This window comes from Hemicordylus capensis, chromosome 5, assembly GCF_027244095.1.
Source record: "Hemicordylus capensis ecotype Gifberg chromosome 5, rHemCap1.1.pri, whole genome shotgun sequence".
NCBI lineage: Eukaryota > Metazoa > Chordata > Lepidosauria > Squamata > Cordylidae > Hemicordylus > Hemicordylus capensis.
This window is the reverse complement of record NC_069661.1, coordinates 97888600-97913665: the sequence shown is the minus strand read 5'-3', so window position 1 is coordinate 97913665 and position 25066 is coordinate 97888600. Positions and strand designations below refer to the sequence as shown.

General features: G+C 44.6%; 2 protein-coding genes across 11 annotated transcripts in view; one reads left to right on the top strand and one right to left on the bottom strand.

Annotated features, from left to right (window-relative positions):
- Positions 1 to 914: 914 nt before the first annotated feature.
- Positions 915 to 25049, bottom strand: SGCB (sarcoglycan beta). Of its 3 annotated transcripts, none has more exons than XM_053256627.1 (7): positions 19504 to 19656; positions 17774 to 17983; positions 11552 to 11737; positions 11259 to 11450; positions 7626 to 7757; positions 6132 to 6369; positions 915 to 3105 (listed from the first exon to the last, which is right to left on the bottom strand). In XM_053256627.1, the coding sequence occupies exons 1-6, from the start codon at positions 19624 to 19626 to the stop codon at positions 6166 to 6168; spliced, it is 1047 nt and encodes a 348-aa protein (XP_053112602.1). In that variant the 5' UTR covers positions 19627 to 19656; the 3' UTR covers positions 915 to 3105; positions 6132 to 6165. The 3 variants fall into 3 exon arrangements, with proteins under 3 accessions (XP_053112602.1, XP_053112603.1, XP_053112604.1); XM_053256628.1 differs by having other exon boundaries at positions 6226 to 6369; XM_053256629.1 differs by lacking the exons at positions 915 to 3105; positions 19504 to 19656 and adding an exon at positions 24913 to 25049 and having other exon boundaries at positions 5799 to 6369.
- The window catches only part of SPATA18 (spermatogenesis associated 18), a 40246-nt gene continuing 38915 nt past the window's right edge, over positions 23736 to 25066 (top strand). For 5 of the 8 annotated variants that reach the window (XM_053256620.1, XM_053256611.1, XM_053256613.1 and 2 more), the window contains exon 1: positions 24227 to 24643. In XM_053256620.1, coding sequence (XP_053112595.1) covers positions 24557 to 24643 — 87 coding nt within the window. In that variant the 5' untranslated portion in view covers positions 24227 to 24556. Of the gene's footprint in view, positions 24022 to 24226; positions 24644 to 24996; positions 25019 to 25066 lie in introns of those variants that run through there. The other 3 variants (XM_053256616.1, XM_053256612.1, XM_053256618.1) reach the window with 3 other exon arrangements.

Below are 25066 nucleotides of genomic sequence, written 5' to 3'. Positions count from 1 at the left end.
GTACTACTTTTTAATGAGTACATGTCAGTCTCAAGTGGAGACACTGCAAATGCATTTTATTGTATAACAGGGTCATAGTTTTAAAAAAGTATCTCAGCAGTTAAAATCTCCTGCTCATTATAAAGCATTGGTAAGGGTTGTTTGTATGTGTTCCTTTTGGGAGGTATTGGAATGTAACTGGTTAGGATGTCTCTTCCCCAGTCATGAATATAATACTGTGCTTAAGTACTCCAAAGCAAAGTTGTAAGATTTGCTTTGTGCCTGGGCTAATTACAACTCCTGTATACCTCTTGAAAGCCTTAAACACCATCCTTTTTATATGGTTCATGTAAATGCATAGAATTAAACCTCAGTTTAAAACTGATTATAATTTGGGATGAAAATGTGGGTTGTATAGTCAGTTTCTACTGTGGCATGCTGCTGTTGCAGAAACAGCAGTTTACCTGACTGACTGCTTTTTGTCCCTGGGTTTTTCCCTATTGCAAACCTGGAAGTGTGCTTTAAGTACTATGGCTCAGTCTGACTGAAGTACTGTATATACCACAATCTGAATTTGGTATGCTGCAGTTTGTGTAAAACCAGTATCTCACAAATAAACAGTATTTGTGTTTGGTTTCAGAAATTGATTTCTGTGGCTCTTAAAGATCTATTTCTCTGAATTTTGTCATGGAAAGCTGTAAAGCTAGAATCATTTCTAAAATCAACATTTTAGAAATGTTTTTAGTCCTTTTCATCTGCACATTTTAGATGAAGTCTGAGTAACAAACTGCCAAATGTTAGCAAGGCATGGACCTATCTCTTGCTATGTAATAGAAAGTGTGCAATCCTTACGAAGAATCATCCAATAACATTTGAACTGGGGTCCCGCTCTCAAGCTATTCATACTACTGGAGTTCAAAAGCTTCACTCCAAAGTGACTGGTTTAATATAGTTTATTTTTGCAACTGCATACAGGAACTTCCTATGTAACAGGAACAGAGCACATCAGAATTGACGGTATAAATACATGAAAACCCTGTCAAAGAAACCGTCCCTCCCCTGCTTGCCTGCCCCCACTCACACAGCACTAGTTAACACATGTAAAACAATACCTTGTTTTGTATAAAGTAACCTTATTAATAGCAACAGTGCCAGCATGGAGAAAATATGGGCAGAGATTGTTTTGGACTGTTCAGTTAAAAGCCCATCTAAATTCTATATTTCTGGTTTGCATTTAGGGCCTTGCTTTAATAGGTAAAACGACAGCAAGCTTTCTGGAAATTCTGCACAATGGCCTAGAGCAGGGGTTAGCAACCTGTGGCCCAGATGCCAAATATGGCATGTGACATGATTTTGAGCAGCACCCTTACTCCTAGGAAGAGCAGCCGCTACGATGCCCTGCCTGCCATGTCACTGCTTGCATGTAACAGGCAGTGGCCATCCAGGTGTCGCTGGCTGGCACTTTCGAATGTGTGCACTCTGGAAAATGAACATGTGCATGTGAAAGCTAGCCAACACTGCCGGAGAGACTGCTGCTGCCTATTACAGCCAGCAGTAACAGGCTAGTTGGAAGTAGGCAGCAGACATTGTAGCTGTCAGTGTTCACATATGTGTGTGCTCTGCTCTCCAGCAACTAGCTTCTGTGTGTTGTCTGCTCCTCATATGGAGGAGATAAAACACAAAAGTCCCTGAAAGATGGAGACAGATCAGCTGCTAATGTTTAATGCTGGCTAGAGAACACTGAACGCCACCAGAAGGAAAGAGCTGACTTATCATCACAGGGCTTCCAGTCCTGCAGTGAGGCTAACAAGGTGAGCCAGTGGCCTGCCTGACTGATGGCAGAGGGTGGGGTTGGTAAGGCAGGTGGCATCCTGCTTTAGGCTGCCCCAAGGACTTGGTACACCACTTCTGAAAGTTCTCAAAACTTAGAAGTTTTGACACAATACCCTTAGATGACTTAATCTACGGGTATTAAACGAAATAGTCAAGTCAAGTTTTATTTACGGTCCTAGACCAAACATGCAAAAAACAAATCTAAAAGCATTAACTAAACTGACAGATTAACTTGCACTTTATCATGTGAAAGAAAGGTCTGAACTTAACACTGCTTTAATTGGGCTAGCTGCATCATGATTCACTTAGTGCATTTAAAAAAACACTTAAGACCTTCCCCAGCCTCCCAAAAAGAAGCTCAGGAAAGGTGCAAGACTTCCCAAAGAAGCATCTGATGTAGCTGGAAGTTCAATATTGAGCACGTCCCTGTGTATGCACAAGTGCTTTAGGTGCATGCATCTAGAAGCTGGGTATGCTAGTGTGAGGATAAATGAGTTAACTTATGCAGTTATTTATCTTCAAAACAGTAAGTTCATTACACAGTATTAGAAGAGGAAGACCGAAACAATACAATGAATTGACAGCCTTAATGAAAGCCTCCAATATTATAGTCCTCACAACCTTTGACAGGAACTGGACTATGGAAATTGTTTCTAATTGAATTCTTCTAAGCAGAAGCCCGTTTGAAGTTTTTGGTACCAAATCATAATTGGGGGCTATGTCTTATTTGGTTTCCCCCTAATTCAGCTACAGTAGTAATTTTTGTTCTAGTATTTCGTTATTGAAAACTTGCTCCCATTAAATGGGAAAAGGCAGCACTTGTAAAAGGCCCTCAAACAGCGTCAAAGGGCATACTGCCCTACTGGAAAGCTATTCAAATGTCTACTAGTAACATTTATTTGATTTCTATACCGCTTTTCAGTAAAATCTCAAAGCTGTTTACAATATAAAACAATGCACAATACAAATACACTTGTCTACTTTTGATAATAAGTTATTTCTTCCACACTTCGTGCCTACCCCCGCCCTCACTCTTTTGAGTACATCTGAATGAGGTTGTAACTTACAATTACCTTAGAAGTGGGAAGTAGCCCCACTGATAAATTGCAGTGCTGTTCTAAGATTTGTATGTTAAATTATCCCATACATTTTGATGGAATCAGGCAGGTGTCTGTGCTTTGTTCTCTGCCAGACTTAAACTTGAGCTGAGGCTGCATCAATAATACTTAGCATTCATATGGCACATCAAGTTTTCAAAGCTTGATACATTATTCTTCAGTCCTTACATCAGGTCTATAAAAGGCAGGTCAATAATGTTAGCACCCCATAGTTATTTAAATACAACACATTAGAGAGGATAATTACAAGCAGTAAAACGTAACAGCCTGAAATTAATCATACTTAATTTATCTCTGCCCATACAGTTAAGACCCTAAACACATACAACTCATTGAACTGCTTTGCTGAATTCAGGCCTAAATTAATCACTGGTATTCTGTGTTACAAAATGATTAGAGTAATGAATCTGCATTTCTGTTGATTGCCAACAATTATGTAAAATAGTTCAAGTTTCTCAACATAGCTTGCAAGAGTTCATGTGGTATTGTGGATTTCTACTTTTCTGCAGATTTGATGCAATTCAGTTCTGCAGCTAAAATTAGTGTGTTTAGTTTAAAAAAAAAAATCTCCACTGACCTTCTAAACTGCATTTAAGTTGTTCCTGTTTTAAAAAGAAGTTTGACACACACAAGTACTGAATCTGCTTTTTTTTAAAAAAAGTTTCCCTTAACAGCAGAGTACTTTTCAAGCTATACTTAAAAAATCTGGGAGTTTAGGGTACAGAGTTGCTGATGGGTAAACACATTAAATCAGGTTATTGGTAATTATGTGCCATTGGGATCAGCTTCCCTCCCTAAAGAATTCAGGAACAAGTTATTTTCCTCTGCTGCAAAATAAAACTATAGGAAGCATCCAGACTACCCATGCAAGAAGATCATGTGGCTGCACAAAGTTATGGGGATTTTTGGAATTGTATTCTTGCACAAAAGTTCCCTGCACAACATGAGGCATGCTACGGGCTGCACACATTGTTGTGCAAGCACAAACATGTTTACATTAGTACAACACTAATCTGGAAAGCAAGCTCCAGCTTTTAGCATTCTACCTAGTGCAACAGCCTTGAACTATCACAGCATTAGGATGTCTGCCCATGAGACAAGTTGGTCTGACTTAATCATGACTAATGTAGGTCTGGATATTTCCCTATGTTACTGCTGCCGAAAGCAATAAGTTAAAGGGCTCACACAATTCAAGTAAAAGCCAGAGCTTGCAAAAGTGACTGGGCAAAGAAGCATTCATGGCTCTCTCAGTTCTGCTACTTGAGATGATTTAACTGGAGTAGGCTTGAGCCCAAAACGTTTTGGAGGCCATTATAAAGGCCTCCGAAACATTTCAGCGGGGGGCGGGTTTCAGCGCCAGCAGGGGTGGTACTTTAAGGGCAGGGGAGGGTGTACTCACCCCTCCCGCCGCATTTCCCCCGCTGGCGCGCCGTCATTTGTAAGCCCCTCGGGGCGGCAGTGTTTCTCCCTGCCGCCCCATTTCCCTCATCAGCTGGAAGTAGCGACTGCGTGTACTGCCGTGTATGCGCATGGCAGACGCATACGCGGTCGCTACTTCCGGCCGATGAGGGAAACAGTGCAGCAGGGAGGAACGCTGCTGCCCCAAAGGGCTTACAAATAACGGAGCGCCGGCGGGAGAAATGCGGCAGGAGGGGTGAGTACACCCTCCCCAGCCCTTAAAGTACCACCCCCACCGGTGCCGAATACATTTTGGGTGCATCCCTAAACTGGAGACTGAATCTGGGACTTTCCACTTGCTTAATATGAAACGTGCACAGTTGCACATGAGTAATCTTGCACAAACACAAGTTTTGTGCAAACCTAGTTGTATGTTGGATGGCCGTTATTTCCAGTGGCCATCCATTGTGCAACTCTCTGCAATTTTTGCATTGCAGAAGAGTGCTCTTGCACAACTGCATACACATTTTGTTAATGCACATGGAATGTTGGGCTTTGCAAAAAGTTATTGCTACACAATGAACCTAAGAGGGAGGTTATATCCTACCTCCCCCGCAAGAGTTCTCATTTTGTGTTACATGTGAACTCGGGAAACTGTGGTCTGTTAACTAACTAGTTAGAACAAGTTAGGATATCAAACCAGCAACAAACAGTGATTTGATGTGTTGGCTTTCTAAAGCATAATGTGTGGGTGGGTGGGGGGATAAAGAGATAGCAACAAAAAAGTTGATACAGCAAAAGGAGAGAGATAGCAAACCACAGTTCCAAGTTCATATGTAACCCAGGATTGGAATATGTTTTAAAGTGAGAAAACTAAAACAATCTCCTCCAGTGTACACATGCATGCACTGGTAGAGGAACATAGCTGGAAACAAAAGAGTAACCAGCAGGCAAGCAGGTATGCAATTTCTAGCCACTTGAGCCTTTTACAATTGACAGTGTATGGACAGGTTTCATAATTAGGAGAACCGGTTTCTGGGCATGTGCCCAAAACGTTTTGGAGGCCATTATAAAGGCTTCCGAAATGTTTCAGTGTTTGGGGTGGTGGTATTGGTGTTTTGGTGCCGGTGGGGGTAATACTTTAAGGGCGAGGGAGGGTGTACTCACCCTTCCTGCCGCATTTCCCCCGCCGGCGCTCTGTTATCTTTAAGCCCCTCGAGGCGGCAGTGTTCCTCCCTGCCGCCCCATTTCCCCCATCGGCCGGAAGTGGCAAGCGCGCTTGCGCCCGTTGTGTGTGTGCATGGCAGATGGGTGCGTGCACGCAACGGGCGCATGCACACTCGCTACTTCTGGCCGATGGGGGAAATGGGGCGGCAGGGAGGAACATTGAGGGGCTTAAAGATAACAGCCTCGAGGGGCTTAAAGATAACAGAGCGCCGGCGGGGGAAATGCAGCGGGAGGGGTGAGTACACCCTCCCTCGCCCTTGAAGTACTACCCCTGCCGGCGCCAAAGTTATCCGTGGACATCCCTACCGGTTTCCCCCCATGAATCCACATTCTCTTGGTATCAGAATGTAGAGTTTAATGCACAAAACATTGCAAAAACACCCCTGAAGCAATGCTTGTGTCTGTCTTACTGAAAAGCAGTCATATGTAGCATAAAATCTTTTTTGAAACATTGATACAATCAATCTAAATTGGAGCATCCTGTGTTAAGTGCTTCATGTAATGTAAGAAAAAACTGTTGTAAGAAAGAAAAAAATTCCTTGCAAACATGCAATAGTTAATACAAGTGGGATTTACCACTTCCACCTTGCCATAGTGCCTTCCTCTGCCTTTAATACGTATTACCACATGGGTTGACTGAGGTTTGACAGCCCATGTTGCGGCTCTTCACCTGAACACGGAACAGAGTTCCATCAGCACACATGCAAAGCTTGTAGCGCTCCCAGTCACCATTGTTAAGCTGTTCCCCATGAGTACCACCTGGGAGTCGAGACGCACTTATCATCACACTTCCATTTAGGACGATGCTGTTGTCCTGTCAAATAATTTTTTAAAAAATAGAGGTTAACCATTATTTCAAATGAATAATGCTCTAAAAGCAAAATGGAAATAAACTAGAGCTTAAGATTAATGGAACATATGAAGTTCCCATATACAGATATCCTCTCTGTAGATCCTTCTCTTCCACTATGTTCTAGTCCAAGTGATAGCAGCTCTCCAGGGTGCCAAGAAGACTCTCTCAGTTCTGCTATGAGATCCTTTAACTGGAGACTTTCATCTGCAGAATGCACTCCAGCACTAAGCTAGGGTCCCTTTCCTTATTAAGACTACTATTCCATCTTAGCAATTCTGAAAGAATGCCAGCCTGATTTTATACTCCAGTGCTGCAGCATCCAGTTTTCCCTCCATTTGCCTCTTTAAACCCCCTCCGTACATTAATTTGCTCACGTCTTTGTCCTGGTAGAGTGACTTCCATAGCTCTTAAAACCACTAAGGAACATTTATACAGACCAGTATTTCTCAGCTGCTTTTTGGCCAATTGATTGACTGATCAAGTGCTGTCAAGGCAGTGTTGACTCTTTTGGAACAGGTGGATAACAAGATCCAATCACCTGCGACCAATTACCTTAGTGACCAATTGACCAATATCCCCCCATCAGTTAACTCGCATTGCACTCCTGTACCAGAGGCTTGTCCGCCACTTAAGTACAGCAGCAATTAGAACTGCTTTGCTGGATATGTGGCTGGCTCCCACCCCAAGAGGAGGTGACCTCAGTTCCTGAACCTTTCTGGCTACTGTGAAAACATGGTGTAGGAATAGGCTTTTGTGGGGCTAGAGGAGGGAAACACAAATGCACATACTCACTATATGACATGCGATAGTGTTACAATTTTTAAAAACATAGCTGGCAACACTGTCCTGTGCAACACTGTTTATATTCTGTGATAGGAACATCAGAAGTGAGGAGTGTGCATTTTACTGCTGTTGTCCCAAAGTTATGAAAGGACCTCCCCTATAAGGTTCAGAGTTCATGTCTTTTTTGTCTTCTGGAGAACATGTAAAATCCACCTGTTCCAAAGGGCTTTTGGCTACTGAATTTTAATGAGATCTAGCTACAGCTGCACTTCAGCGTTTATGGGCTGGGTTTTTCCCCCAGGATTTTAGAATGTGTGCTAACTTTTGTCTTAGGCCACACTTGTAAGCTTTGGAGAGGCAGGATATAAACGTTTGAACAAAATAATAGCTACTTGAAGACTTGTAAACAAACTGCAAATCTTAGAGTTGCTTACGGCTTTTAGCTCCATATTGTCCCGCATCCGAAACTCAATAGTTTTGCCCATGATGAAAACCCCTTCATTTCCACGGACAATGGCATTCCCATCAACCTTTATATTTAGATCACTGGTAGCATTGCTGGTAATCTGAGAAGAAAGAGTATAACTATACAATGTGCTTGCTAAAAATAGCAATCTCTTACAGCAAACCAGTTGCACAGTTTTCCTTGTTCTAAAAGCTGTGCTGCTCAACTGTTTGACTAAAACATGTTAAAATACTTGATGGAGGCTGCAATCTTAAGCAGACTATTTATTTATCTATTTATTATTTATTCGTCAAATTTGTACACCGCCCCAAACTTCCGTCTCTGGGTGATTAACAACATAAAACAAGTTAAAACATACACAAAAATCTTAAAACAATTTAGGCAATCTAAAAATTAAAAACTGATTTAAAAACTTAAAAATTTTAAAAGCAGAAAAAGTTTGGCTGGTGAGGTTTCAAGTGTTTTTTAAATTGTCAGAGATGGGGAGGATCATATTTCAGTAGGGAGCACATTCCACAGTCTCGGGGCAGCAACCAAGAAGGCCCATCCCCGTGTGGCCGCCAGCCGAGCTGGCAGCAACTGGAGACAGACCTCTCCAGACGTCCTCAATGTGTGGTGGGGGTCATAATGAAGAAGACATTCTCTTAAATACCCAGGGCCTAAGCTGTTTAGGGCTTTATAGGTTATAACCAGCAATCTTATATTTTGCTCAGAAACCTATTGGCAGCCAGTGTAGTTCTGTCAACAAAGGAGTAACGTGGTCTCTCCAAGATGACCCAGAGACCAGTTTGGCTGCTGCATTCTGTACCAACTGGAGTTTCCAGACTATGTACCAAGGCAGCCCCACATAGAGCACATTGCAGAAGTAAAGTCTTGAGATTACCAACATATGTATCACTGTTTTGAGGTCATTCATCTCAAGCAACGGATGCAGCTGGTGTATCAGCCGAAGCTGACAGAAAGCCCCTCTGGCCACCATCTCAACCTGGAATACCAGGAAGAAGTGTGGATCCAGAAGCACTCCCAGACTGCATTCTTGTTCCTTTTGGGGAAGTGTGACCCCCATCTAGAACAGGCAGATCAAAATAGTCTCTGGAGTTCTGACCCCACAAAATAAGTACCTCCGTCTTATCTGGATTCAGTTTATTCTCCGTCATCCAGCCCATTACTGCTCCCAGGCAGGCATTTAGGGAGGTTATACCGTCTCCTGATGATGTTGACATGGAGAAGTAGCTCTGGGTGTCATCAGCATACTGATAACACCCTGCACCAAATCCCCTGATGATCTCTCCCAGTGGTTTCATGTAGATGTTACAGAGTATTGGTGACTGCAGGCTCAGACTGGCCCACAGAGCAACAGGGCATATTCCTGGTGCGCCGCACCCGCAGGGTGCCCCTGTGCCCCGCCGCACTCGGCAGCAGTGAATACTCCCACTCTTAAGCACCCATTCTGCTCAAAACCAGGCACCCTCCCCACATACATTCCACCACCCTCTCAGTGCCCCCAGTCCAGCCCTGGGAGTCTGTATGGAGCCCTGAGGGACGCCATACATAAGCTCAGATTTTGAAGAGCAACAGTCTCCAATTGACACCATCTGGAATTTGAGAGGCAGGAGCAGAACCATCGTAAGACAGCACCTCCCATCCACAACTCAGATGTTCCAGAAGGATACTATGGTCGATAGTATCGAAAGCTGCTGAGAGATCCAAAAGGACCAAAAGAGTCACACTTCCTCTGTCAATTCCCAATTGGAGATCATCCATCAGGCCGACCAAGGCGGTCTGCACCCCATAGCCTGCCCGGAAGCCAGTTTGAAATGGGTCTAGATAATAAGTTTCCTCCAAGACCACCTGGAGCTGAGAGGCCCCCACCCTCTCAATTATCTTGCCCAGCCATGGGAGGTTGGAGACAGGCCTATAGTTGCACAACTCTGGGGGATCTAATGCAGGCTTCTTTAGAAGAGGTCTAATAATTGCCTCCTTAAGACAAGGAGGCACCCTTTCCTCCCTCAGAGAAGCATTCATTATTTCTACCAGGCCTCTTACAACAGCCTCCCTGGTAGATTGAACAAGCCATGTCGGACAAGCGTCAAGAGAACAAGTGGTAGGCCTCATCACTCCAAGCAGCTTGTCCACATCCTCAAGAGTCACAAACAGAAACCGATCCAGCCGAACTATATAAGAGGCATTGCTGGACATCACCAATTTAAACACCACAATAATTGTGGAGTCTCCACCTAAGTCGACCCGAATACGAGAGATTTTGTCCGCAATGAACTCATTAAAAACATCACAGCGGGTAACTGATGGCTCCAAATTCTGATTCAAGGAAGCAGGGGCACGTACTAACCCCCTCACAACCCTGAACAACTCTGCTGGACATGAGCTCGCAGATGCAATATGCACAGAAAAGAACCGCTTCTTTGCTGCACGTATTACCTGAGCTTAGATCTTTAAATGTGCTCTGTGTCGTAATCTGTTGGATTCAAGTAGTCTTTCTCCACTTGCGCTCCAGTTGCCTACCTTGCCACTTCTGCCCATGTAGATGTTCCATATCTAAACTAGGCAGAGTCCCATTGAACTCTGCAGGATTTACTCTGAAGTGAACATTTTTTGGACTGGACTACACATCTATGTTGTCTATTCATAACAAATTAACCATGAATTACCATTCTTGCTGCAAAATTATATAAGCCTCAATCCTATGCACACTTACATGGGAAGAAGTTCCAGTGACTTCAATGGAACTTCTGGCTTCCATATTACTTGTTTGCAAGGAAAACAAAAATACCCAACAATTAATGTTGCTTACAAACAAGAAACCTATCATCTCCCCACGCCCCTGACAGGTGAGCCAGGATTCTACTGCAGTTGCCTCTACCAGCTCTTTTAAAGATGAGCTTTTTCCAGCTCAAAGACATTTGCTACTACTACCCTACTCACCCACAAGATAGGGCAATAGGCTGTAGACATGCATTTTTATCTGAAAATAAGTCCCATTGACTTCAATGGGCTTTACTCCCAGAGAAGTATTTTTAGTATTGCACCTTCATTTAATAAAGCTGTCATTCAAAGGGATGTATGTGGTGGGCAACTGGTTAAGATATGGTGGCTGGTCTACAGTATGCAAGTACAACTTAGATTGCTATTCTATTGTGCATAGAGTATATAAACACAAACAGGAAGTTGGTCATATGATTCTTCATATCCATATGAATCCTAAGCCTTATCCATGTGTCCAAAAGAATGCTGCTCAACATGCTTACAAGTGCCAAAAGCGAGTCAGAGGTCCCTCTCCATCACTCACCTCCCTTGTTGCATTGCTCACAGAAAAGACAGCATTTTTGTGAAGAGGGAAGAGCTGTAACCACAGGCTGCCAATCATGAAAGCACGGCCATCACTGTTATGGTGCTTGCCTCGTCACACAAATGCTGTATTTTCCGTGTGTAGCGTGACAAGGACAGTGAGTGACATGATGGGCTGGATCTTCCAACTTGCTTTAGGTTCTAGTCACAATGCAAACAGAACTGTAAGTCTATGAGCATAACACAAATTACATAGCTTGCCAACGGAAATAAAAGAGTAAAGGATTGTCCTTACCCTCTCAGTAGAAGCTCTTTGGACATTCAAAATTTTTACTCCACTTGGCAAGTGAAACTCATGAGTGTTATAGTCAGTGCTGAACAATGTGTTCTGAGTCCGTGGGTCGACAAATTCCATGCCAATATCACTCGTAATTGAAGTTTTATTCTTTCCAACACTGAGTTTCGTTTCCCCTTGCTGAAATACAATCTTCAAAAACAAGTTAGGTATATTGTATCAAAAGTAATAACTTTCTTTATACATTTCAAGTTCTTGATGGCATTGCTGTTTGGGGTTATAAAGAAACTTACTGGCTGGTTCTCTCCAACAATCACCAAATCTTCATTACGTCGACCTCCAACTGTGCTCTTGTACAATGGATGTATAATTCCCATATCAGAGTCTTGTTTAAATCGCAATAAGCCACTCTCATGAAATTCCATGCTGTCACAGCCATTGGGCCCAATACGAATCACAGCCCAGATTATGAGTGTGATCTAAAGGAGTAAACCAAACATATTTTTTGTTTGTGAAATGTACTTTGTTGAACTAAATATCTTTAAGAAAAAATGCTTCTCTTATAATCGAACTATACAACTTGGTAGATTACAAGTTGATTGTAGTCTACCAGAGGAGGCTCTTCCAGCTGAGGTGGTCATTTCAACTGAGGTGGTTTTTGGCAGCGGGTGATATGGCAGTGGGAGGAAGATATGCTAGGTGAGGGGAAGGCACATTGGCTATATCAAAGCCATCACACTCTCCACTCCAGTCCTTCTCCCATCCAAAGAGACCCCAGTAACTCTCCCAGTAGCCCACCTTGCCTGAAGCTGGTGCTATTAAATGCCAGGTCTATAAATACAAAGGCCACAGCTATCCAGGAGGTTATCCTGGATAAGCACGCTGACCTGGCGTGCATTACGGAGACCTGGTTGGATGGTGGGGGAGATGTGTAAATTTCTCACAGCTGTGTCCACCATGTTTCCAGGTGCATCAGGCAAGGCAGGGTGGGTGGGGAAGTGAGGTTGTCCTGGTTCATTGGGAGACCATCCCCCTTAGCAGATGCCCTGTCCACTATTCTGACCAATTTTGAGTGCCTGCATGCAGTGTTGGGATTGTGAGACAAAGTTGGGATTATGTTGGCATAACGCCCACCCCACTGTCTGTCTCCCTGCCCAAGCTGCTCAAGGTAGTCTCGGATATGGTACTGAGGATGATTTCTGGTCTTTGACCATAAATAAACTTGACTAACTGACTGATATTGAGGATCCCAAGGCAGTTAAGTCTTGGAAGACTTTAACATCCATACTGAGGCTGCCTTGTCTGATGTAGCTTGGGACTTCATGTCCTTCATGACGACCATGGCTTTGTCTCAGCTGATTTCTGGTCCCACACATGGGATATAACATATGCTCAACTCGGTCTTTGGGTCAACTATGGTGTTTGATGGTCTTCCTGAAGGCTGGTCAGTGACTGTTCTTCCTGAAGGCTAACCTCCTGCTGCTGTGCTATCGAGAACTAGCCACGGAGGATGAGTGACTCATGGTCACCCCCACCCACTGCAACACCACTAGTAGCTCACCCCACCCTGTCCAAGCCCCAAACCAGGTGTGTCACAGTTTGCCCGTTAGTGCTGCTGACACATGTAGACACACATGCATGCCCCCGCCATGGCCAATGATGAGATGGACCAGTGCCCCGACCAATGTGTCAGGCTGTCATATGGAGCCCAGCACCAGCCTGAGGCAACAGTGTCACAGTGTGGGATATACATACGTTGGAGAAGAAAGAAGTATTCTTCTCACGGTAAGAGCCTAGATTTGTTTACTGTTAAGACTATTGACCCATCTAGCTTAGTACTGTCTGCACCAGAGGACAACTCTCTGTCCTCCTCTCTCTCTTTGGCAGGCAGGATGGAAAAGAGGAAGGTTTGATTTTGTGGAAAGTTTTTTTTGTGTGGTTTTCTTAGGAGTATAAGATGCTGTGCTATAACTTTCTGGTTTTGCTGGATCTCAGATTGACAAATTTATTTTGTTTGAGAGATAATGTTGTGGCAAGGAATGGACAGTGACAGCTGTGTGTAATATTTCTTGGCAACAGTTGTGACAAGCCGAACTCCATGTCTGGTCTTGAGACTAACTTGTGCTTCACTGACTGCTCTGCAATCTGCATTGCAAGGTGTACTCAGTCAAAACGTGGCTGAAGTTGCTCCAATTGAGCTTGCTGCTAAAGAGCTGCTGTGGCAGCTGTTGCAATGCTAGGAAGTAACATAAGGAGTCCTAATTGTGTGTGAGAGAGCAACTTGTACCAATGAGGTTACTGTAGCACAGGCACTGTGGCTGGCAGTGGATTCTGGGTCAGTGATTTTTGTGTGTGGCCATTTTTGGACTGTGTTTCATATGTGTATTCTGTGTTGAGAGAGACAGATTTTCTTTCACCATATGCTTTTGCAGTGTTTTTAGGCAGGGTTGCAAAATGCATTGCAAATTACAATGCAAAGTTTGTGTCCATGCACTCTGTGAGTGCAACTTGTTCCAGGCACAGGGAACAATGCAGAACCTGAAATACCCCAATGTTCCCCATGGGTAGCTCCTAGGAACACCAAAGTGTGTTGTGTTGGAGCGTGATGGGTGCTACATACCACCCAATCCACAAAAGAGATGAGCAAGTGGGTGATTTAACAATTTTTTAAAATCTTTTTGGCATATCCCCATAGGATCCTGTGTACAGGACCCTATGTGAGTTTGTGGGGAAAGGTTAAAAATTGCCTGTTTACCCATCTCTTTTATGAGTTGGATGGTCTGTAGCACCCATTAAGCCCCAACACACAACCCAATTTGATGTCCCTAAGAGCTACCCATGGGGAACAATGGGGTATTTAGAGTTCCCTACTGCTAAAACACTCGCAAGGTTTGGAATCTGTTTTGTCGAAACATTTTGACCATTTTGCCTTTCCTAAGAACTTAAGAAAAGTCCTGCTGGATCTGGCCCAAGGCCTATCTAGTCCACCTGAGGGCATGCCCTCTCTCCTACTGTTACTCCCCTGCAACTGGTATTTAGAGGCATCTTGCCTCTGAGGCTAGAGGTGGCCTATAACCCTCCAACTAGTAGTCATTGATAGACCTGCCCTCCATTAATTTATCTAAATCCCTCTTAAAGCCATCCAGGCTGTTGGCTGTCACATCATCTTGTGGCAAAGAATCCCACAGATTGATTATGCATTGTGTGAAAAAGTATTTCCTTTTGTTGGTCCTAAATTTCTTGGCAATCAGTTTCATGGGATGACCCCTAGTTCTAGTGTTATGCTAGAGGGAGAAAAATTTCTCTCTCTCAACTTTCTCCACACCATGCATAATTTTATAGACCTCCATCATGTCTCCCCTCAGTTGTCTTTTTTCTAAACTAAAAAGCCCTAGGTGTTGTAGCCTTGCCTCATAAGGAAGGTGCTCTAGGCCCATGATCATCTTGGTTGCTCTCTTCTGAACATTCTCCAGTTCTATAATGTACTTTCTGAGGTATAGTACCCAGAACTGTACACAGTACTCTAAATGTGGTCACACCATAGTTTTGTATGAAGGCATTATAATATTAGCAGATTTATTTTCAAACCACTTCCTAATGATCCCTAGCATGGAATTGGCCTTTTTCACAGCTGCTGCACATTGAGTCGACACTTTCAATGAGATGTCCATCACGACCCCAAGATCCCTCTCCTGGTCAGTCACTGACAGTTCAGTCTGCATCAGCATATATCTAAAGTTGGGTAGTTGGTTTTTTGCCCCAATATTCATCACTTTACACTTGTTAACACTGAACCACATTAGCCATTTTGTTGCCCACTCACCCAGTTTGGAGAGATCCTTTTGGAGCTCCTCACAATCTCTTTTGGATTCACTACCCTAAGTAGTTTGATGTCATCTGAAAAATTTGGCCACCTCGCTGCTTACCCTAACTTGTGGATCATTTATGAACAAGAGCACCAGTCCCAACATAGATCCCTGGGAGACCCCACTTCTTACTTCCCTCCATTTAGAGAACTGTCCATTTATTCCTACCCTCTGTTTCCTGTCCTTCAACCAATTACCAATCCACACATGAACCTGTCCCCCTTATCCCATGTCGGCTAAGTTTTCTCAAGAGTCTTTGATGAGGAACTTTATCGAAAGCGTTTTGAAAGTCCAGGTATACTATGTCAACTGGCTCACCTTTATGCACACACATGTTGACATTCTTAAATAACTCCAAAAGGTTAGTGAGGCAAGATTTACCATGCCGGTCCTCCTTCAGTGGGGCCTTTTCTTCTATATGCATAACCATTTTATCCTTGAGAATACTTTCCATCAATTTGCCTGCAACAGATGTTAAACTAACCGGCCTGTAATTTCCCGGATTCCTTTTTTAAAATCAGTGTTACATCGAGGTCAAAACACAATGCAAATCCTGTTTCATGCACATGCTTACTTAGAAGCAGTCTCAGATTAGGGATGGGCCCGGACCGGTCCGGAGGCCATTGTAAAGGCCTCTGGACCGGTCCAGACCTGGGAAGTCTGGTTCGGGTGGGGGGTAGCTTTAAGAGCGGTGGGAGAGTTTACTTACCCCTCCCGCCGCTTTCCCGCTCTGGCGCCGTAATTGTAGGAGTAATTGGGGCGGCAGGATCTCTCCCTGCCACCCCTTCGCCGCTGTCGCTGTAAAAAACTCCCAGGAGTCTTTTGCGTGTGCGCACGTTGTGCACGCGCTTCATGTCTCTGTGACATGAGAGCATGCAAAGGACTCTTGGGAGGTTTTTTTACAGCAACAGCAGGGAAGGGGCAGCAGGGAGGTATCCTGGCACCCCAATTACTCCTACAATTACAGCGCCAGAGCGGGGAAAGCGGCAGGAGGGGTAAGTAAACCCTCCCTCCGCTCTTAAAGCTACCCCCCACCCCAGTGCCAGACCGCAGTTTGGCGGTTCCGTGCAGGGGTGTAGCTAGGGGAGAGGGGACCCGTGTTCATCCCTCTCTCTGGTGGACCCCCAGAGTGAGGGAGATAATGAAGAAAATAGGGGGGGATGGAGCTGGAGGGCCCTCAGGAGCTGGGGGCCTGTGTTCTTTGAACCCTTTCGCTCAATTATAGCTTTGCCCCTGGTTCCGTGCACACCCCTATCTTAGATTCAGTGGGGTTTACTTGTAAGTATGCATAGAATTGCTGTCTCAGTGTATTTGCTTCCAAGTAAACATGTATAATGTTTGGCTACAGTTTTTTTGTAATCTACTAGCTACATGGTAATGCTTGCCAGTTTAGAGCCAGCTTCCCATAGTGCCCAATTTAACCATAAATCAGACATGAGTTTACACTAATGTGCTTAGTAAAAGACAAATGCAGATTTTGTATAATCACGTGAAACTTCCAAAACAGTCATTCCTCATCGGTCTAGCACCTGGTTCAGATTATCCATGACTTAAAATAGGACTGCGACAATTGCGCCGAGTGCACCATGCAGAGGAGTTGGTTCATATAATCAGTAACTTGCACAACCCATATTGGAGTATGAGCCTGTTGGTGGCTCTGCACAACATCTGTGTGAGAGTCACTCAGTCAGTGCCTGAATTTGTTTGAGTTTTTATAGTCATTGAGCATAAGCTCTCTGAAATGGATCATACTACTGAGAAAAGTCAAATCCCACTAAAGTCAACTCCTGCTGGCTTTTAATAGAGCTAAACGGCACCCAATATTTATAATCTCTAGTACTGCAACATGACACCATGTACAACAATTAGATGTGTTGGGTTAGAAATCCTGTACATTGATAATAAAAATCATTAATTTAAGGGCAGCAATAATTATCTAGCATTAAAAACAAGAACATCCATTTAGAATGGTGTCAAGAATGCGATGAACCATTCACACCAACAACCAAATACATACATTGTTTTGCACTCCCACTTTTCCAAGCCATGGCAGTTCTAGGATACCTTTTGCATGCAAGGGCATTGAAGATTTTTGATGGCATTTATAAGAAACTAACTATAATTATACACACTGAGCAGGTTGCAAGAAAGCAAACACATAGGCAAGCAGTGCTACCCTCACAAAAGTACCCCAAACAACAGACTGTCTTCTCCATCCCCTCAAGATTTCTCTTTGACCAAACTTTCATTGACCAAATCTAAAAATAAACATCTTCCTAGATCTCTTGACCCTGACATCTCATGCATGACTAGCCAGTTTCTTAGCCCCTTCCTTCCCTATAGGTGAGAAGGAAGAGGCTACGCAGGTGAGCTAACAGAACAGACAATCATTTGCTGCCTTGCTTACTCACAAGGGTTCATTGTTAGTGACCAAGTCATGTCAAAGCTAAAACAGGACAGCATCCAGGAGTGAGCAACCTTCAACTCTCCAGCTGTTGCCGACAACTCCGATCAACCCCTATCACAACTTATTTTGCCTGGGGATGATGGAGCTGTAGTTCAAAACCAGCTGAAGAGCCAAGGTTGCCTGCTCCTAGCACAGTCTACAATATCAGTACAAACATGCCTTTTATAGACTCATATACTTACAATCAAATTGATGACAGCCAAAATAAAAAGGAGGACAATCACACAAATAGCTAAGTTGCCTTTCCTGCCCCGCAAACCAGTTTTGTGTAGACGATCTTCATCAATGGGAATATATCCAGCCTTGAAGTTACTGTTGTGCTCTTTGTTTACATTTCTCCTCTCCACAGCTTTCTCACGCATTGATTTCTTCACAGGGCCATTTGAGCTTTGCTAAAATATCACAATAAATTAAGTCAAACTTGCTACACCATTAACAAAAATCATATGAAAGTTTTCATTTTACCACACTATGATTGCCATGTAGGAACTATTATCAAAAACTCAGCTAGTAGATTTAAAACAAAACTATTTTCAAAATGATCAGAATGTATCTATAAATAATAAATATATCAGCTTGTTGCAGAGAACAGTTATATTGTGGAGAAAGAGAACTAGTACAGCTGAGGACTACTTATGTGACAATGATTTCCTACATAGATGCTTCTATGGAGAAAAGAATATTAGCATATGTTTTTAATGTATGTATATGCAGAGTTAGAAGGACTTTGTAACCAAAGTGAGTAGGGTTATGGCACTCACCCTGCAAATGCTCCTTAGTGGTTCTTTCAGTTTCTATTGAAGTTCAGTCATTTCTTTTTAGCAACTGTGTTTTATGTAACTAAACTATACATATATCAAACAGCTAGAAAATCTCAGCGATGAATTTTGCCCACAGTGCATGCAATAACAGGTTGATTTCTTTTTGTAAGATTAACTATTTTAGACAAAAAACGAAAACTGGAAGAGTCCAATAGTACAGTGCCTGGGAAACCTTGGGGGAAATGCATATTAAAAGCACAGGCAAATATGCAAACAGTGCTTAGCCATGATTTAGCAGTCTGGATGTTGTCCACTGAACTATTCCTGAAACGGGACAAATAAGATACCACAATGAAGTTTTAAACCATTTGTTATGCGAGTCCTCTAAATATGAATAGAATTGTACGCGCTTAAAGATACACAGCCCTCTGCATGTGTGCCATAACAACGCTTGAAGAGGAATAATCCCACTTTGTGGTTCGTCCTGGCAGGTCTCTGCACAGGTACCACATTCAGAAGTCAAAACAACTCATTTGTCCCTCTTCGAAGTAGTGAAATTCCTATGCAGGTCTAACACGAACCTATGCTCGGAAGCTCTGCGCGCCAACTCTCCTGTCCCCCTTACGGGCTCGCCGCTATTGAGCCCAGTAGCATCGGGACCTTCAGTACGAAGGCGCTGCATGTAACTCATGTCCATAGAGAGAGCGCGTGTGTAGTGTGCTATTTCTGTTTTGATACGAGGGCTGCCTACGCACATTGCCTTCGGAAGACGTCTCGCTGAACTCAATGGGGGCTCGCTTTGCGGTAAACAGACCCAGCGCCGCGAGCCCCCCGAATGTCCTGAGGGACAAATGAGGAGCACCGCTACGTGCTGCTCGCGCGCCGCCACTGGCCGGGCTGCTTGGCTCCTTGCAACCCCCCAGCAGGCGCTTGGAGAAGGGCGGGACTCCCCGCTCCCCACCCCAGACTCCATGCCATTGCCAGACGTCCGCCGCCTAACGGTTTGGGCCGACGTCTTAGTTGGAGCAGCCTTTCCTCTCTCAGCCCGGGTTGCGAGGACAACATTTGGGAACAGCAACCGAGCACGGTGGAATTCCCTCCGCCACCCAGTTGCCAGCCAGAGCCCTGCAGCACGAGAGACTGCTACCCACCTGTTCCGAGGCAGTGGCTGCTGGCGCCGCAGTAGCCGCCATCTTCAAGCCCTCCCCTTCCTGCGCCTCTCCCAGACTTAACTGCGACGAGACCCTCCTCCTTCGCTCCACTCCCGTCATCATGCCTAATCCTTAAAGAGACTGGGATGGATGTGGGAGGAGAGTCCTCTTCTTGGTGGCAGAGATTGAAGCGCTTGTCTGGCGGCAATCAAGAGCAGCGAGGGAGAGGGGGAGGCATTTATAATGGCTGCAAAGTATTATTAGCACTTTGGATATTATTAATTTAGCTCTTAGTGTGCAGAATTAACAGCAAACAAAACAAAAAAAGACTCATCCTAAGTAAATTAAAGGGGGGGGGGGTGCGGAGTCAGAGGGAAGGTAAAAACCCAGAGGAGGTGTGGGAGAGGCAAGGGTAAAACCGGACATCGATCGATTCTATTTATATAAAGCTCCCGAAAGAGAGTGAGATATAGCAAGCTCCTGGTTTATGCATGGGGCAAAGAATAAGGGAAAAGGAAGAGGGTGGTGCAAGCCGTTTTTTAACATCCGGAAGACTGGGAAAGCAAAGCAAAGCAAACAATAAGTTCTTTCTTTCTTTCTTAGTTGGGATTGCATGTCTTTAAATAGTTGTGCTGTAGGTAGAAATTCAGCACATGCACCTTTCCCCATCTTGGACATGAAGTTATAGAAAATATTGTGTTAGCGCTTAAGAGAAGAATATATAGAATATTATATTAAGAGAAGAATATATAGAAGTTATAGAATATATTGTGTTAGCGCTTAAGAGAAGACCTGTGTATTTTTGAGGCTATTTTTGGTTCTGACATATGTATAAGATATGGTGGGGGGGGACGACTATTAAAGATTACTGCCTCCCAACAATCAGTGGGCACTTTTGTTTATTAAATTGTAGATTTTACCTCACACTTCTTGCCAATAATCCCCATTTAGCCATGATACTAGCTGGGTGACTCTGGGCCAGCCACTTCTCTCTCAGCCTAACCTACTTCACAGGGTTGTTGTGAGGAGAAACTCAAGTATGTAGTACACCGCTCTGGGCTCCTTGGAGGAAGAGCGGGATGTAAATGTAAAAATAAATAAAAATAAAATAAAGTAAAATAAATAAATAAACAACATCCACATCTATAACAAGGTTAATGGAAAACTGGCTCTTTGGTCTATCCACCCTCACCCCCACATTTCTGTGCTGACACTCAATGAATCTCATGACAGTTTACAACAAAACACACAAAAAACAGTTAAGATGAGTTAAAATTACAATCAAAAGGTTCAGATAAAAGCCTGCTGAAAGAGATGTGTTTTCAAGACCTTCTGAAAGGCCGCCAGCCTCCTATCTCAGCAGGGAGCGTGTTTCAAAGCTTGGGGGCTATTATAGAGAAGGCCCAACTCTGAGTCACTGTCAGACAAGCCCAGTAGATCTCCACCATGACCTAGGTAAGCGGAGGGGATTATGCTGAAGAATTACTAGTGTGGATAATTTTTACTTTTTGTTGTCATTCATTTTAACCAATATTTTAATTTGTCATTTATTTGTTTTAGCTAATCTTTTAACTTTTTGTTTTTGTTGTAAACCACCCAGAGACGTAAGTTTTGGGCAGTATAAAAATATGTTAAATAAATAAATAAATAAATAAATAAATAAATAAATGTCAGATTACAGCCATGGCTGCTTTTTGTTTTTGTTTTCCAGGGATGTTGTAGACATTGTCTACTTCCAGGGTAGCTTCCCACCCCACTCACAATTTTTTAACAGTTTTCTCTGCCAGTTTAAATGCTGCCTCAGCACGTTATTTGATTTTTCTGATACTGTTTATTTTAGGAAGGAAAATATCTTCTTGTAACTCAAACGTGAAGGCATTAAAAACCATTAAAGAAATCAATGCTAAAAACAACAATAATGATATATTTAATTCGCTAAGACATACCCGTGGCTAATCCCATGCGTGGCAGCTCTCACGAGTTTTCATGAGCGAGGGGAGGGGGAGAGGAAGGTGAGTGGCCACTGGCTGGTGAAAGGAAGCGGTGGTGCTTAGGGATGTGCACGGTCCGGAGAAGTCCGGACCGGCACCGAAGGGGGGCCTTGTTTTTAGGGCGGGGAGGGCTTGCTTAGCCCTCCCGCCTCCTTGCCCCCGCCAGCGCCCGTATTGAGCACTATAGGGGCGCTGGAAACCAGCCGCCCCCCCCCGCTGCCGCGGCGAAATAACCCCTAAAACCAGCCAGCCCTCCCTCCCTCCCAGCTAGCTGCCCGCCCGCCCCCCACCCACTCACCCACCCACCCGGTGGCTCACCCGGTCGCTGGATAAAAAGCGAGAGGAGCTCCGGCACAGAGCTCCTCTCGCTTGGAAGGCCTCCAGCAGAATGGTGGCTTGCGCGCGCGCGCATGCGCGCGCCGCAAACCACGCCGTTCTCCAGAGGCCCGGTCTACCCGCCTGGCGGGTAGACCGGGCCTCCGGAGAACGGTGTGGTTTGCGGTGCGTGCATGCGCGCGCGCGCAAGCCACCATTCTGCTGGAGGCCTTCCAAGCGAGAGGAGCTCTGTGCTGGAGCTCCTCTCGCTTTTTATCCAGCGACCGGGTGAGCGACCGGGTGGGTGGGTGAGTGGGTGGGGGGCGGGCGGGCAGCTAGCTGGGAGGGAGGAAGGGCTGGCTGGTTTTAGGGGTTATTTCGCGGCGGGGGGGCGGCTGGTTTCCAGCGCCCCTATAGTGTTCAATACGGGCGCTGGCGGGGGCAAGGAGGCGGGAGGGCTAAGCAAGCCCTCCCCGCCCTTAAAGACATACCCCCCACCCGGACCCGAACCTGGCAGGGCCGGACCGGTCCGGCAGTTCGGCCATTCTTTGGAATGGCTGCCGGACCGGTTCGGGCACACCATTAGTGGTGCTGGCTTCTGGGAGAAAGCACTGGGCAGCAAGAGCAAGCGGCAGCCAGGCCGACCACTGCTGGGCGGCGAGAGGAAGCGCCATCTGGTAAAAGGAAGCAGCAGCTAGGGCCAGCCGCCCAGCTGCCGAGAGCAAGCAGCCAGGGCTGAAGGGATGAGGTGGAAGACAAGGAGAACTAGGGGCGCAGATGCTCTGCACCAGGTCAGCTAGTAATTAATAATTTAATAAACAAATTGTTCTCTGGTGGCTCACAACAGAGGATTAAAACATATAATAAAAACACATAACACATTAAATCATAACAGACAAAAAAGAAAATACATTACAAAACTGCTTTAAAACTCATTTTAAAATTAGTTAAAAACCAAAACAAATCTTAGAAGTCCTGGGTGAACAAAAAGGTCCTTTACCTGTTGTCTAAAAGAACAAAGTGACAAAGCCTGGCAAACTCCACTGGAGAGGCTATTCCATAAATAGGGTGAAACAATTGAAAAGCCCCTCTCCCTGGTAGCCACCCACCTCTCCTCATTTGGCAGGGGCACCTGGAGGAGGGCCTCCAAAGAAGGTTTGGGTACGGACATATGGGGCAAGGTGCTCTTTCAGCTAACCCGGAATGCTTGACTAATAGCAATAGCAATAGCACTTACATTTATATACCGCTTTATAGCCGGAGCTCTCTAAGCAGTTTACAATGATTTTAGCATATTGCCCCCAACATTCTGGGTACTCACAAGCAGAAGGTTGCCTTCTGACTAACAAGCAGAAGGTTGCCAATTTTACCTTTAAAACACTTAGGGAGAAAGTGGGTAATCTTTTAACATGCAATCAGTTAAGTCCGTTAACTGAGTGTGAGCCAGAATAAGATATAAACAGAATATAAATTGGTAGATAGATAAGTAGGGGTAGTGTGTGTGTGGATGGATGGATGGAAGGAAGGAAGGAAGGGAGGGAGGGTGTCTTTATGTAACTCTGTGTTGGGAAGGCCCAACCAGCAAGAAGGCAATCTTTGAAGTCTTTGTGGTGTTAATTGATGGGATTATAAAAAAGATCGATCACTTCCTTCAGCCTTTCTTCTCTTGTCTTAACCTTTTGGTTATCGTTGGTGTTTTGTTAATCCTTTCCAAATATAGTAAAAGAAGAAACAGATTTTTTCTTGCTTCACTGAAGCGTTAGATCTCAACGTTATCTGGAGATTAGTGTTTATTTTTAGAAAGGCGACTGAAATCATGGCTTAGCATGATAACTGGTGGAGGTACAACACAGAAGCAAAGGCATTAAGCTGCTATTCCCTTTCCGAGTTCTTTCCAGTTGGATTGGATTTGAGGATGCTCCGCCCATCCCTTTCTTCTCCTTTCAGCTTCAAGTGACTTGAAAACAAGGACCACACCCGATGGTTTGTGCTGCTACAACTGGAAGTCTCGAATAAAGATGCTTGCCGAAATCACGGCCACTGTGTTGTATACAACAATACTCAAAGTCCTTGGGCTTTATCCCAATTCAAAATTTGTGTCTCCGGTGCGTTATAAAGGCTGTTTCGTGGACACGCTGCGTTTCACAGGCCAATTTAGACCTCGATACGCCGTAACCAGGAGCCGAAAAGAGGCGACTTTGGGGAAGACCAGGTGGGAAATCTCGTGATTCGTAAGGAAACCTTCATTCTAAAAGGCCTTCAAAACTAAGACATTTTATATACCGGACTGCCTGCGTGTTTATACGGGAACCCTACTCTTTCTGTCTGAGTGGAGTTCAAGCGGGGTTCCTTCTTAGCGCGGATCTTCCTTGAGCTTGGAAAGGAAGGATGCGGGCAGGGCAGGGCGCGGGAGGAGGTGGGGTTTTCAGCGTTGCTACAACCAAAGCGCCCTCTTCGCGCAGCCGTGGCGTCCCTGGCATCCGAGCAAAGCAAACGTCAGTTTGTTTAACAATCGCCGAGTATAAAATGCTCCAATCATAGAGGAGAGTTGTAGGGGGCTTAAGTTTGAGCGTAGCTCAGGGCCACTAGCAGAAGAGGGTATTTCCTCGCTGATCTCTTCCCCCAACAATTGGGGTTCCTAAAAGCAGAATACCCTGGGGGGGAGAACATCGATGCTAGTAGTTCCGTAGGACAAGCCTAGACCCTCCGTTTTTTCACCCCCTTATTTTTCCACCTCTGAGGGAGCAATGGCCGATACCCTGAGAAGACTGATCAGCAACGAGACCTGCAGGATTTTACAGGATAAATTGGAGAGTTGGTATAAAGAGTATCACGTGAGTGTGCTGATCCGCGTGAAATCGGTGGTCACCTCTGGCAGGCAGTCTGAAAAACGGGGAGGCACTGGCGGAATAGAAATTGTTGTTTTTCACTACGCAATAGTTTACAGAATATTTATCAGGCAAAATATTTATTCATTCCTCCTCATCCCGACCCGACCCACCCGCGTCACAAAACGGTGCTTGTGAGGTGGAAACGTGCTTTTGAGTGTTGTTTCCAAAGCGACTGTAAATACACGAAATCGTTTCAGAAACACCTTTCCTACCGTATAATCTTCTTAACGGGAAGGAGAGGAGGAACATTGCAACCATACTCAGATTTCAGGAGTGTAAATTTAAGGCGAGAGATGAATCTCTATTTGGCGGTCTTGAGTGAGTTGTTGGAGATTGTAGCTATTTCCCGGGAAAACAGTAACTAAG